Source organism: Panthera pardus, unplaced genomic scaffold (genome assembly GCF_024362965.1).
Source record: "Panthera pardus isolate Hobbes unplaced genomic scaffold, ASM2436296v1 HiC_scaffold_25, whole genome shotgun sequence".
Taxonomy (NCBI): Eukaryota; Metazoa; Chordata; class Mammalia; order Carnivora; family Felidae; genus Panthera; species Panthera pardus.
This window is the reverse complement of record NW_026526821.1, coordinates 61,908,464-61,922,341: the sequence shown is the minus strand read 5'-3', so window position 1 is coordinate 61,922,341 and position 13,878 is coordinate 61,908,464. Positions and strand designations below refer to the sequence as shown.

The following is a 13,878-nucleotide window of genomic DNA, read 5'->3' as shown; positions in this document are numbered from 1 at the left end:
AGGTTCTGTGTGCCACCGGTTTCTCCAGGGCAGGAGTCGCCGGTCGCGCCCCAAGGTCTCCGTTCTCTCTTTCCACACCCCCTCAAGGCCCAGTGACCTCGCTTCCTCCTCCTTCCTCACGTGCCTCCTGCCCATTTCTTGGAAGACCCCGTGGGAGGAAGGGGGTCACTTGTCCTGCCACTAGGAGCATGTAAGCCCCGAGGCCAGGGACGGGCCGTTGGGTTGTACCGAACCCCCAATTCCACAGTGGGAACCTAATTTACTGAATCAGTCTTCATATGTCAACATCCTCAGGGCATGGGTTTATTGACCATGCAGGAATCTTAGCGTACCCAGAAGTCTCCAGATTCATAGCCCTTTCCTACAGCTGAGGACACCCGGGGCAGCGGCCCATTTCAGCCACCACAGGCCCTCCAGACCAGTCACGTGTGGGGAGGACTTTTCAACTGTCTCTATCTGTGGGCATGAATTACAGAATCCAGGCTGGGGCTTGTTTTCCTTACAAGTATCTGGGCCCTCCTTGTACCACTACTTAGATAGGACAGTGGCTTGGTGCACACTGGGTGGTAGTGGGGAAGTTCCATGCTCCACATAGCTGAAGTGTTCAGGACTAACATTCCTGGGGCATAGGTAGGATGGAGGTAGCCTTTCCTCCCCTAAGCTGGTTCAGAGCCCCATCCTCACACAAGCCAGTCCATACAACCTTAAGCTCTTTCTAAGAAGTTCCCCTCCTTTTACCCCTCACTCCCACTTCCCCTTCCCAGAGTTCTGGGAAACCAAGCCCCTCCCCACTCTCCCTGCCTCCCAGTGCCCTAACTTCTCCCTTTGGCCAGAAGCCAAAGCTGGCTTGAAGAGGCTGTGGCTCTGGTCTGGTTCCCAGCCTCACAGCTACCACTGTGGGAAAACACTGGCGCCTGGGCTATTCCCTGACTGGAGAGGGGCACAGGCAGGAGGGTAGAGACAATATTAGGGGCAGCTGACCCAGAACTATAGGGAGGTGAGGTTCGTCCAGCCCAGAATGTTTTAGCCCAAATGTCTTATCCCTACCACAGTAACATTGTTTTCTCGATTTTATTTGTCAATATAAAAATACTCAAATATTTACAACAAATAAATACGCGGGGACACAATAAGTTACACTGTTAGGAGCCCTCCTCCTAGGGCTGGGAGAGGATATGCAATATCCACAGCATGCCCACCCTCTCTCCTCCCTCCCCCTCCCCCCACACAACCTTTCCCAGCCCCATAAGGGAGGACATGTATAAAATACCACTGAACCCCAGGGCCAAGTGGGAGGCCCCTCCCACCCTTGCCCCAAACACACAGGAGAATCCATCTCCCTCCCCCCACCCTGAAAACATTCACAGCCCTAGGAGCAGGACCAGGCCCACCCCAGAGCCCTGGACCCCCCAAAAGGAGCACAGCACCCTGCCCAGCCCACCCCCATATGTACATCGCTGCCCCACACTGGGACAGGTGGGGGTAGGAGAGGCAAAGTGATACAACCCCTTCCCCTTCATAGCTCCAATGACTCACCAGGAGGACCCCCAGGCCAAGGGAAGACTTGACAGAAAAAGGAAGACTATCACACACACACATACAGGCACACACACAGAAACAGAAAGACTATGTCAGACACACACACACACACCCACATACACGTACATATAGATACAAACACACCCACATCTCCAACTTCTGCCTTGAAAAGTTTTGGCTGCTGGGGTCCCATGTGTCCGTGATTCACAGCCCCTCACAGAGAGGAGGAAGATGCCTTCTGCGAGGCTGGTGCCCTGGTGAGCCACACCAAGTGGCAGTGCCCGTGCTGAGCAGAGCAGGTCCTCATGGCCGGACGGGTGCTGGGCAGGGTCTGTCCCAGGCCGAGCAGGTGCCCGTGCCATGTCCCTGAGGTAGCTGATGCCTGTGCAAAAGTAGGAGCTGCACCTCCCACGCTGCCCCTGTGAAGCGGTGGGGGCCCCTCATACCGAGGACTCCTCAGGATTGGAGTCCGGCAGCGGCTGGCGCTGCTGCAGTTTGCGCCTCAGTTCATCAGCGAGCTCTGGCAGCGGGTGCCCAAGCCCGCCGCGGTCCTCCCCTCCCAGCTGTAAGCGGACGTAGCCATTGGCATTTGAGTTCCGCCCGCCCCCCAGGTGAAGCCGGGTCGGAGAAGGCAGGGGCTGGCCGGGGATGCCTGGAGGTGGAGAAGGGGGCCCGCCCCCGGGCTGGCAGCGAGCGTGTCCAGGCACAATCTTGAGGGAGCCGTCCGAGTAGTAGTAGCCAACAGGATCCCAGAGTTTCTCATCGGCCTCAGGGCCAGGCCTGAACGGGGGGCTGGTAGGCTCCTTGGGCAGCTCCAGAGGGTACACCAGGGTCCTCTCCGCCGCCTTGGCACCTTTCTCCAGTTCCTCCCGCAGCCGCCGGCGCAGGGACAAAACAAGCAGCAGCAGTACCAGGCACACGGCCCCCAGGGCCACCACAGCCAGCCACACCAGCCCCAGGTTTTCCAAGGGTGCCCGGGCCTCCAGGGTCACCGATGGACCCGCCACCACAGCCACCAGGTAGCCTTCAGCAGCCAGCCGCGCCCCCTGCTCCTCTGAAAAGCAGTGGTAGGCCCCGGCGTGGCGGGGCTGGGCAGCCATCACAACCAGGGCCTGTAGGCGGGCATCATAGAGGAAGGAGCCGGGCTGTTCGGCAGGCAGGTCCCGGCCCCCAAAGGTCCAGCGGGCATGGGCCAAATTGGAAGAGAGGCGGCAGGGCAGCACCAGGTCTGTGCCTGCCACCACGGTGATGTTTTTGGGTGTGAGCCTGACTGCAGCAGTAGAGAAAGAGAAAGCAGAGTTAGCACAGGAAACTCAGGGCCACGGGGAGATGCAGACATTCCAGCTCTGGCCTAGGGCCCGTCCTACTGGGAGAGGGACAGAAAAGACAGCTCACCTTTCTTATTGCCACGAAGGTTACAAATGCCTGAGGTGTCTGAGACTGTCACGTGCTGGATCAGCAAGGACCTGGTGGGGGAAGCAGGGTCTATGGGCATCCTGACTCCAACCACCCTGCCCTTCATCCCTGGTCCTAGCATGTGCAGAGACCCACTCACCCAGAGTGGCCACCCACGGTCACACAGCGGCTGGTGTTGACACTCCAGGCACAGTAGGGGTCCCGAGCGAGGACGCAGTCTGCGCAAGAGCGGTACTTCATGCAGTCAGCCAGGGGCAGCTGAACCAGCTGAGAGCGGGAGCCTGCAAAGAGAAGCTTCTGCAAGAGAAGCGAGGCACAGGACAGTCAGCCAGGCCAGGACATGGCCCAGGGGCAGCTTGGACTGCTACATGAGAGCAAAGGGGCAAAAGGAGCCAAAGCAGGAAGAGGGCAGTGCTGAAGTCTGAGGAGAGAAATCGAAGGACCAGAGAACACGCAGCGGGCTTATTACAAGCCATACACAATCCTAAGCACCTTATAGATGTGACCTTCTTAGATAGGAACAGCAGAACCACGAGGCTGAGGAATATAATCACACACACGCACACACACACGCACACACACACACTCCAGTACAGTATAAATAGTTCAGGAAGTGTGTTTTCCGCTAGGCCCGTCAGCCTTCACAATAGCACGAGCATAGCATAAGGTGTTTTCCTCTCTTTGAATGGTGACTGCCAATCTGTGTGTTTCTTCAACTACAGACTTTCTTTCTGCCATTATTCCATGTTCTGGAGAACAATTTGAGCCACGATAGTTGGTCAAAGGCAAGCACATGAAAGTTCAGGGGTGTCACAAACAGACCAGAAGGGGAGGGTAGCACTTTGGGGAAATGGTGAACGGGTTGGGACTGGAGGACAACTGGCAGCCAGTAGGAAAGCATCATGAGCGCATCATAACAAATGCAGTCCAAGAGGCCCGACCAACAGTGGCACCATCAGAGAAGAGGCTGTACACAACCTCAAGGGGTCCGAAGGAAGCGTGGAGAGCAGCTGCCAAGGCCCAATGCTGGGAACACAGCCCCGTGGGGACCTGGCTATATATAACGCCAGCGGAGCACAGATTCCGTGAGCACTCGTTTCCTGGAACTTGCCCAAGCTAAGTGAGGTGTGCTCGAGTGCCTCCCCACCCCTGTACTGGCCAAGCAAAGGACTAGGGAAGGTGTAGGGACAGGTGGGTGGGGCCTGATTACTACCTTGCTCCGGGATAGGACCAAGCTTTCCACAGGCTCCTGGTCAAACACCTGTAGCTCCTCGATCAGGTGGACCCAGGGCCCCAGGCTCACAGCCTTAAGCAGCCAGCCGTCTCCTGTGGGGGTTGAGGGAGGACAGGCGTAAATGAAAGGACACAGGGCCCCTGGGGCATCTCCAGATCTCCTTGCCCCAGACACACAGGCCTTCTTCCAGCCTCCAGTAGCCATGCCCACATAGCCACGTGCCTACCTGTGCCAATGAACAGCACTGTATAGGTGGCTCCATCAAGTCCTGTAACCCGGTCAGCCACCAGGTGGGTGAAGTTGGTGTCCTTCTTCACAAGCAAGGGCCGGCCCCACCGAGGCCCTACTTGCTCCTCCATCAGTGGGTGCTTCTTGATGAAGTTGAGGGTGTTATCAGGCAGCTCTAGAGAACTGGTATAGCCATGGCGTCGGTGCCAGTTGTTGATGCACTGGGGAGGAGTGAAGGGGGGAGAGCTGTCAGCATGTGGGAATGGTACTGCGGCTGAGGGCAGGAGCCCATCCCTGCTCTGGAGGACTCACCGAGCCTGGCCGTGGGCTGGGTACTGGGTCAGTATAGCGGCCCCACTTCTGGGCTTGCTCACGGTACTCCTTGTAGGGACCCTCAAATACCCTCTGGATCTCTTCCAACTGGTACTCGCAGACTGCTGACAGGTCCACATCGCCCCTGTGAGGACAAGGGAGGGACCCCGAGTCAGGCGTGGTGCCCACTTTACTCCAGCTCATGGCAAGTACCGGGAAGACAGGGACCAGCACAAAGCAGTCGTGGGCGTGTGCAATGTTGTTGCCAGCTTTAATATACCACTGGGGGCAGGGCACTGTGCATCTCCCCCAGGGAGGCTTTGAAAAGGGGCAGATGCCCAACATCTTCCTTGGCTTCCGGTCAACTGACCACTTGGACTTCACCCAGAAGACTGTACTCATCAACCATCCCTAACCCACAGATCCCTTCCTCCCACCCCTAAGGATTCCTGGCCAACTCACCATCGTGCACGAAAAACCCCAAAGAAGGTGGTGTTGTGCCAAGAGGCATCCTGCAGGGTGTGCAGTGCCTGCAGTTGGTTGAAGTAGAGCTGCCAGTCGGGGGCAGAGCACACCAGCCTCGCCTTCAGGAACGTGGTCCACTTCCTCTGCAGGGTCCGTGCACCCCCCATGTCGCCCTGGCAGATGGCAAAGGGACACTGCCAGTCAGTCCTGCCAAGCCGGCAGGGCTCCCAGGGCTCGCCACTGCAGGACTCCGTACCTTGCAGACTCGGGCTACCCGAGCCACCACCTGTTCCGCATAGCAATCATACTCCACTGCCCGCTCACTGAAGAAGAAGTAGACCTTGTCGTCGTCCCCTGTGAAGCTGCCCACACTCTCTGGTATGTAGGCAGAGCCTACAAAATGAGGTTCTACAGGAAAGAGAGAAGGGTTAGCAGGGGAGGGGGTCCTGGGACCCTTGCAGGGCCCCCCACCCATGGCTCCCCCTGTCCGCACGCCAGTTCCTCCAGGCTCACCATTGAGCCAGAAAGCCAGGTATTCTGTCTTCATGGAGTGGTGAGGCCCCATGTTGCGCAGGATAACAGGCTCTGTACCTAGGAAGTTGTTGAGCGTGGCCGAGTACAGCTCGCCATCTATGGGAGACACATGATCAGGTAGACCAGAAGTGACGTGAAGACACATTCGGGACACACAGCCCCAAAGCGAGAACAAGTTCTGGGGGACTCCCCAGCCTGCAGCGGGGACAGCCACTCACCCACAAGGAGGCCAGTGTGGCCCTTGGCTGGGTCATAGGGACATTTCCCCTTCCCATCCTCAAACTCTCCACGCTCCAAAGTGAAGGTAAGCATGTCCTAGGGGTAGGGAAGAGACGAGGAGGAGGAGATGCAGAAGTGCCCGGGAGGGAGTCCAGAGAAGGGCAAGGAAGGGGACTGAAAGGAGAAAACAGCACTCACGATGTAGGTGCATTTGGGCTGGAAGGCGTAGGTACCACAGACGTACAGATGGGATGTGTTGTAGGGCTGCAGGAAGCGGATAAAGTTGAAACACTCCGTCTGGGGAGAGAAAAGCACCCAGTTAAAGTATGAGGACCTGGCACTTGGCACACAAAAACCAAGAATGGGTCTGGGACCAAGGGAGAGGGTGGGGGTGGGGTAGTCAGCATGCACTGCGAGGCCTGGCCGGTATCAGGGGCTCTGGCTTTCCTGGTGGTATCCTGAGCACTCACCTGGTTACTCTTCCCTTTCTGGATACACTCGGCCTTCTTCTCAGCTGGTGCCTCCCACGAGATCTAGGAAGAGGAGGGGGCACATCAACATCCCAGGTACACACTGAGCATGTACCACAAGCATGGCCTGTGGCAGCCACATGGGGACACCAAGTGAGGACACACAGACCCCATTCTTTGGGACAGAAGAAGAGGACAGAAGCCCCAACCCGTCCCAAAGCTGTAGGTGGGGGAAAGCAGCATGCCCACTCTGCCAGGAGGGTGGACCTGGACACTGAGCAAGATTTCCACAGGGGAGAACAGCATAGGGGCAGCACGGTTGAGGGGACAGCTTGATCAAGCAAAGCCCCCCTTTGGGCCCTGCCACTCTCATCACTCCTGTGTGCCTCCCGCTCCCAACCACCCCCATTCCGCCCCCCACCCCACCCCCCGCCTCTCACCGCTCCTTGCAGCTCCAGCGCCTCCACGCTGAAGGCAAACAGGGCCTCCCGGGCCCCCACATACAGAAGTCCTGTCTGCTCAGTCAGGGTCAATGTCAGGAAGTCCTGGATGCCCGTTTGGGAGAACCGCCGCACTACTGTGGCCAGCTCTGCAGGGACAAGGGGGTAGTGAGCAGGGTGGTGAATGGGAAGGCCTTCCTGGAGCTCCAGGCATCCCCCTCCCCCCAGAATTAGCCTTCCTCTCTACGGTGGTCTCCTGGGCCCAATCACCCCTGTTCCCACACTGCAGCCAGCACCCCACAAGTAGATGCCAGCCAAGCACCCTGACTGGCAATAAAGGGCCTTCTTTAATAGCCTTTTGGCTCTAACAGCTCCACCCAAGCCTCCCTGGCCTTTCCCAGCCTGGGAGGAGGCAAATCTGGGCTGGTAAGGAGGAAGGAAAGATATCTCAGCCACAGCTTCCGGCCAGAGGAAGCCATCAGACTGATGGCCCTTACTCTCAGGGTCAGCAGCACCTCTGGCTGCTGAGCTGGGCTCTTCCCTCTCCCAGCTTCCTCTGCTACTGCTTCCTTTTTCACTGCCTGCTACCCACATCAGGGTCTGGCCAGGCCCTGGCCCCTAATCCAGTAGAGCAGTAGGTACAGAAGTTGTAATCACTCCTTGCCTTTGGAAACTCTTCACTCCAGCAGGACCTAAATCCAGGCTGCCAGAAAAAAGAGAGCAACTGGCTGCTGGGACAAACAGGGATGACAGGAAGACTTAGTTGGGGCTAGGAGGTCAAGCCAGGGTGGTCAAGGGAAACCAGAAGCTGGGGACCACAGACAGAAACTGAAGCCTTGGGGCTGGGAAGCCTCGTTGTCATTCACCATGCAAAGTACTACAATATTAATATAGTCACAGGATTCCTACATCAACCCCCAAAATAGCTGCTGACCTGTCCTCAGGGTCCCCCTAAACCAGTCTTAGTCTTTTGAGCCAGACACAGGCTGGCAAGGGAGGGCTTCATTAGCACCCGAGTGGAGCCTGTGGGAGGTGAGCTCATCCCAGGTCCCCAGAGCACAGTGATGATACAAACACCTGACATCATCTCTTACTACAGGTGTGTGTGCTCAAAGGACTGTCAAGTCTGCTGTCCCCCCATGAGCACATGCATAAACACATCCAGGGCCACCAGAGGGCACAAGTGTCAGGGCAGCAGAGGGGGTCTATTAGGGTTGATAAGGGGGCTCCTGGGGGCAGAGAGCTAGAAAGACTTTGGGGAAGGGGGTGACACTCTTTGCTTTATGCCTGTCCTGGCTCAGTTTTGTCTCTGTGGGCTCTCAGTGTAAGCGCTAGTTCCAGAAGTAAAGCATGGAAGAGTGATAGAGAATGGTCTCTCTTCTTGCATAACAGGACCAGACAGGTCCTGTCTGAAGGAGAGATATCCCAGGACTCCCAGTTCTGGGTCCCTGGGGTCACTCACTCACATTTCTTAGAAAGCTGTGTCTGATACATTGGTGGGTTTTGAGCCCAATAACAGAATAAAGCTGGCATGATCTAGAAGCAATTGCTCTTCTCCCCCGAGTAGTCCCTCCTGGCCTTCCTCCTGAGGACTTTAGGCACTCACCCCCAGAAGATACCGTCTTCCGGGGCACCAGGTTCCACCACACCTCAGCCCCAATGCCCAGGCCCCACAGCCCCACTGCCAGCAGCCAGACAGCCCAGTGTGGGGCCATGGCAAACGCCCCGGCTCTAAGCTCCAGGCCAGCTGCCCTGCTGGGGGAAAAGAAAGGGTCAGAATCATAGCCAGAGAAAACAGACCGGAAGGGGGCCCACACAAGCCCATGCCGGGGAGGCAGTGACAGGCTTTCCCAGGAGGCCCCTGGATTCCCCACTTGCCCAGTCCTCGGAGCAAAGACCTAGTCCCCTCCCACACCTGGGTCCAGCCCCCACAGGTTTGGAAGGAGCTGGGGTCCCCCAGAGGGGAGGAGAGGAGCTGAATCAGCTGGAGGAATGGACACTCCAAGAAGCCTTCTCTAGCCCCCAGGCTCTCACCCACTCCCTCTCAACAGGAAGTTGTTTGAGAAAATAAAAAGGGGGCCCCCCTCCCCCACACTCAGGCCTGACAGATTTGAGGATTTCTTAAAATAACCTCTGGAAGCAGGACCTGCCCCCACTAGGGCTCCAGCCAGCCCCAAGATGTACTTCTGGCACGCAAACCCCTTGGCAGGGTGAAGGGGCATACGGTGGGTGGGCGGTGGCAGAAGCCCCCCAAGGAGGGAGACTTAATGCAGCAGGCGTGAGAGGGTCCTGGCCCCAGCCTCTCCCCTCCCCCAGCGCAGACAATAGCCAGGCAGAGCCCCAAACACCGGTTCCACATCAGCACGGCCGAAGTGGGGCCGGGAGCCGAAGGGGCCCAGCTTCCCGAGGCCCCTTTGTTGCCCAAGAAGGGAGGCAGGAAGTGGGTGGGATGGGCGTGGAAATGACCCGGGCCTCATCCTGTTCCTCGCACAGCCTCCTAAGAAACACTAACCCTCGGGCTGAGAGGTGGCGGGACAACAGAGCCGGCTCCAGTCTAATCAGGGATCTCCCCACGACGCTCTCAGGCGGGGGCGGGGGGAGACGAGGGGTGGGTGGGGAGCGCGAGAGGGGTTCCTCTTCGACCGCGGGGGACGCCCGGTGCAGGACAGGCGCCTGCTGCGCTCCCCCAGGATCTGACAAACCTTCCCAACTCAGGGATTGCGCCCCCGGGACCCCAGCCTGGGCAAGCCATCTGGATTAATTTCTACTGCCCTAGCCCTCCAGTGCCAGGTACAGAGACACAGAATCTGGGGACCTGCTCACCCCAAAACAAAGGGTACCCGCCAAGACCTCGTCCTTGATCACCATCACCGCCCCCCCCCCCCCCCCGATTCTCCCCTCCCCCAGCTCCCGGGATTTGAACGCAAACAAAGCGGCGGCGCTGGGAGCGTGGCGAGCCCGGCCTGCGGACGCCCCCTGTCGGCCCAGTATCCCAGCACTGGAAGGGCGGGGGGCTGGGGATACGTTCACCCCTCCCTCCTCCGTCCCCCCAACACACCCCCAGCCTTCCCTCTGCCCCTCACCCTAGGCGAGGGCCAGACCCCGCGGCGCGCTCGGAGAATCGGCCAGCACACTGGTTCCCCCACCCCCAGCTCTTCCCAGGGCGGGGAAGCAGGGGCACGGCTGGGTGGGGGCTGGAGGAGCGCGGGGCCCAGGCGGTGCGCCCCCCACACTCGCCCACCCGGACCACGGGTGGCACGAACAGGGCTTCCGCGGCTGCAGGGTGAGCGCTCCTGCCGGGGACTGTGCGGCCCGGCTCGGGTCGGGAGCTTGGCTTTCCAGGACAACCCGCCTCCTCAGCCTGAGCAGGCGGGCGGGCGGGGGGCCGCGGCAGGGAAATCCGATCCCACAACATCGGCCTCAGTCCAAGCCCGCCCCAAACTTTCCGTCGGGGGTGGGGGAGCAGGGGGCAGCTCGGGGGCCTGGAGAGGATCCTGGCTGCCGACCTGACAGCAAGGGGGACCCCCGGTCCCATCAGCCCCGCTCCCCCTGACCAGTCTGCGCCTCCGGACGCTATGGCTGCGGGCACTGCTCGCCCGGCTCCCGAGCCCCCGCCTGGCAGCCCGCGGGGGGCGCAGGAAGGATCTCGGACGGACAGCTGTCCCCGCTGCTACCCCTCCCTGCGCCCCCAGACTCAGTCCCTCGCGCGTGCGGCAGCCCCTGACCGAGTCGGGGGACAAAGCGGCGGCCCCGGAGCCCTGGCGCTCCCGCCCCGCGCTACCCTGGCCTCACTCACCTCTTCTTCGCGGCTTGAATCCCTGGGCGCCGCCCTCGCGTTGGGCTTGGATCACGGTCCGCCCCTACCCGCGCGCCACCGCCCGCCTGCGCGCGCCCGCCCGCCCTCCTCCGCTGTCCCCTCTGCCACCGCCCCTCGGTCCCGGTTCGGCTCGGCGCCCCTGGGCTCGGGCTCCCCGCGCCACCGCGCCGGGCGCCGGCTCTTTCTCCAGAGCTGCCGCCGCTCTCCGCCCCCTCCCCCCTGACGTCAGGCGGGGTGGGAGGGGGTCGAGCGGAGACCGGGGGCGGGACGCTAAGGCCTGCCCCGGAGGGGGCTGAGACCCGCCGCGACCCGCCGGTCTCCCACCTCCCCGCCCGCGGGCTCCGACCCCCGACCCTCCCCGCGCCCTGCCGCCCAGCGCCTCGAAGTCGCGGACTGCGCCACCGCGCCGGGAGGTGGGGCGGGGGAGGGACTCCGGGCATTGCCTTAGGGGGATCGGACTCACCCGGTCTTTCTGAAGTGTCCCCTAAGGCCAACTGCGGACTGGGCGGCCGGAGTCAGGAATGGGGTTGAGGGGCTCCCCACGCTGCAGTTGCAGGAACGAACGCGAGCAAGCCACCTCGCAGCGAGTATCCGAGGGAGGGGTGCAGGAGAAACCGAGGCTCCTCTTCGGGGCGGACCTAAGTGGTCTCTCTTTTGCCCCCCAGTTCTACTTCGTTTCTTGGCCCCAACGCCCACTGGCCCCCCAGTCAGACTGGAACGGGTCTTACCAGCCAGGATGACCCACTCATCTCCCGCGAGTCTGCCCCTTGTTTTTCATGCTCCACACAGAGGGGCAGCAGCACCCTTACCCAGCTCCCGGTGAAGACAACCCTCCACTCCTGTTGCACAGAGCCTACCCCCAAGAAATGACTCCTTCTGATGCCACTGGGTGACTGAATAACAAGTGACATGAGCCCTGGTTTTCAGATGAAAGCGGCTGAGGGGAGCCGCGCTGGAGAACCAACCACCACCTTTAGAACAGCCTGCCTCTGCCCACACTGGCTCCTAGAAGTCACTTGTAGCTCTGGCCTCGGTGCTGGGGTGGACCTTGCCAGCTGGTTCTCGGAGCTGGGCAGGTGGACAAACTCCAGGGAGGCCGGCCCACCGGCACCCAGACACAGATGCCTCCTCTTGGCTAAGGGCAAATGACAGAGGTAGAGTCTGGAGCCCCGAGGCTCTGGTGGTAACTTTAAGCGGGTGCAGTCCTGGAGGGGAGGAACACTAGGGCCCCGTCAGCAGATCTGGATTATAAATCAGTCCCGACAGGAGCTTTTGTTCTGAGTTAAAACTTGGCATCTGAAAGTGGAGACCAGAAGAGTAGTGGAGATAATTGGGAAAAGCAGCCCAGTTTGGATTCAGTAACAATCGGGTCTTTGCTGGTACACATAAAGGCCCCTTCTCCCGCACTGGCCAAAGCCACATTTCACAGCTCCTTTCCACCAGAAAAAAAGCTGTGATCTTGGAGATGGCTGAAGATAGAGGGCAAGCCAGTTAACAATTAGCATGGGGTGGGCAGGGAAGGCGCTGTGCTTCAGCTGGCAGGGAGGAAGGTGTGTAGGACTCATCCAGGTTAGACCCTGGGTCTATTTGTAAGTGGAAGTAAACTGATATGCAAATACACCTTACATTTGTTCTGTGCTTTAGACTTTGCAATCTGCCTTCACATACATTTCCTCACATCATCCTCATGGCCACTCTTTAAAAGGTAGGTATTGTTTCTCCGATTGTATAGATAAAAGGAGTCTTAGAAGGGTTAAGCAACCTGCTTAAAGTCACGTTGATAATTAGCAAGGTCAGAATGTCAAATCAGGTCTCGGGATTCCCAATTCTGTATTTCCACCAAGTCAGAGTGTATCCAGACAACTTTTAAGCCCCAGTGTATTCCCTGCTGTTTTTCCTCACCTCCACTCCCACCCCCACCAGGCAGAGACTTGAGCTCCTGGCTCCACCTGCAAAATGGCCCCAGTGGAAAGTTTCAAAAGGTGGTTTGGTTTCACTGGCAGGGACAGTCTTCTGTGCCTTATGGCAGGCTTTTCTGTTCCTGCTAACAGACTCTGGGAGCCCTTCCCTCCCAAATGCTCCTCAAAGATAAAGCTGCAGCTCCCCCGCTCCCCTCTTCTACCTTCACTCATTTCCTGCTGTGTTCTGTTCATTTCCAGCACTAGCCTTTTCTGTGGGTGGGTGGGCAGAGGATAAAGTTTCCTGCATGACTACTTGCTCATGATTCATACTTATTAATAAAAGCACAACTGGTCAAAAATGAGGATTCCTGGGTTTTAAATTAAGAAAAAAAATACACTAAAAAAAAAAAAAAAGAGAAAGAAAAGGCTCCCGTACCTATCCTGTCTCCTTAGGGCCTGTCTGGCATATTCTTTTTAAGGAACCCACCCACCCTTCAGGCCTTGGCCTTGACAGACCCTCCTGCTCACCTGCTTGTGGCCAAGTCAAGGAAAGGCACAGATATGCTAAATGCCTTCTGAGGTTCTCTAAGGATCCACTGGCAGCTCAGCGCAGGCCAGTCCCTACAGATGGGCCCTGGAAGCTTTTTTTTTTTTTTTAAGTTTTATTTTTATTTATTTTGAGAGAGCACAAGCAAGGGAGGGAGGCGGGGGGGGGGGAGAGAATCCCAAGCAGGCTCTGCACTGCCAGCACAGAGTCCAACCTGGGGCTTGAACCCATGAACTGTGAGATCATGGCTTGATCTAAAGTCAGGCGCTTAACTGACTGAACCACCCAGGCGCCCCGGGCCCAGGAGTCTTATCTGAACAGCAAGCCCCCTCTTTTTCCTCCACATGTTGGTCATGTGCCATGGTGTCCCTCATTTGGGTTCTTTACCCCTAGCTCTCATGAGGCAGTTTTTGGACGGGGGAATGGAGCCCAGGGTTCACCCTGGGGTTCTTCAGTCAGCACTGCCTTGCCAAGTTCCAATGGATGCAGGAACTGTTGTCATCCCACAGAAGGGGAAATGAGAAAGCCTGGGTGAGCTACCCTTTGGGGATCTTTCTGAGGGCTTGGGGACTGAGGTGAGTGGGGACATAGGAAAAGGACTTCCTCTTTCTACTTCCTCCTAAAGGAGAGTTATCAAAGCTGTCCACCTGGGAAGCCTTTCCCTTCCCAGCCCCTCCCTGCCACCATCACCAAGAGGAAGCAGGAAAACATCCGTCATCACAGCCCCGGATGCTGCTTTTCCAGTGGCTTCAATCA

The 13,878-nt window shown here is 58.5% G+C and overlaps 1 protein-coding gene across 3 annotated transcripts; it reads right to left on the bottom strand.

Moving 5' to 3' along the window:
- Window positions 1-1,057: 1,057 nt before the first annotated feature.
- SEMA4C (semaphorin 4C) lies at window positions 1,058-12,534 on the bottom strand. 3 transcript variants are annotated; one of them, XM_053890623.1, is made up of 15 exons: window positions 11,138-12,534; window positions 8,464-8,609; window positions 6,858-7,006; window positions 6,418-6,480; window positions 6,146-6,244; window positions 5,947-6,043; window positions 5,708-5,824; window positions 5,451-5,602; window positions 5,192-5,367; window positions 4,730-4,874; window positions 4,416-4,638; window positions 4,169-4,281; window positions 3,095-3,252; window positions 2,935-3,005; window positions 1,058-2,809 (listed from the first exon to the last, which is right to left on the bottom strand). In XM_053890623.1, the coding sequence occupies exons 2-15, from the start codon at window positions 8,570-8,572 to the stop codon at window positions 1,980-1,982; spliced, it is 2,502 nt and encodes an 833-aa protein (XP_053746598.1). In that variant the 5' UTR covers window positions 8,573-8,609; window positions 11,138-12,534; the 3' UTR covers window positions 1,058-1,979. The 3 variants fall into 3 exon arrangements, with proteins under 3 accessions (XP_053746598.1, XP_019316909.1, XP_053746597.1); XM_019461364.2 differs by lacking the exon at window positions 11,138-12,534 and adding an exon at window positions 10,654-10,998 and having other exon boundaries at window positions 8,464-8,612; XM_053890622.1 differs by lacking the exon at window positions 11,138-12,534 and adding an exon at window positions 10,654-10,998.
- Window positions 12,535-13,878: the final 1,344 nt, after the last annotated feature.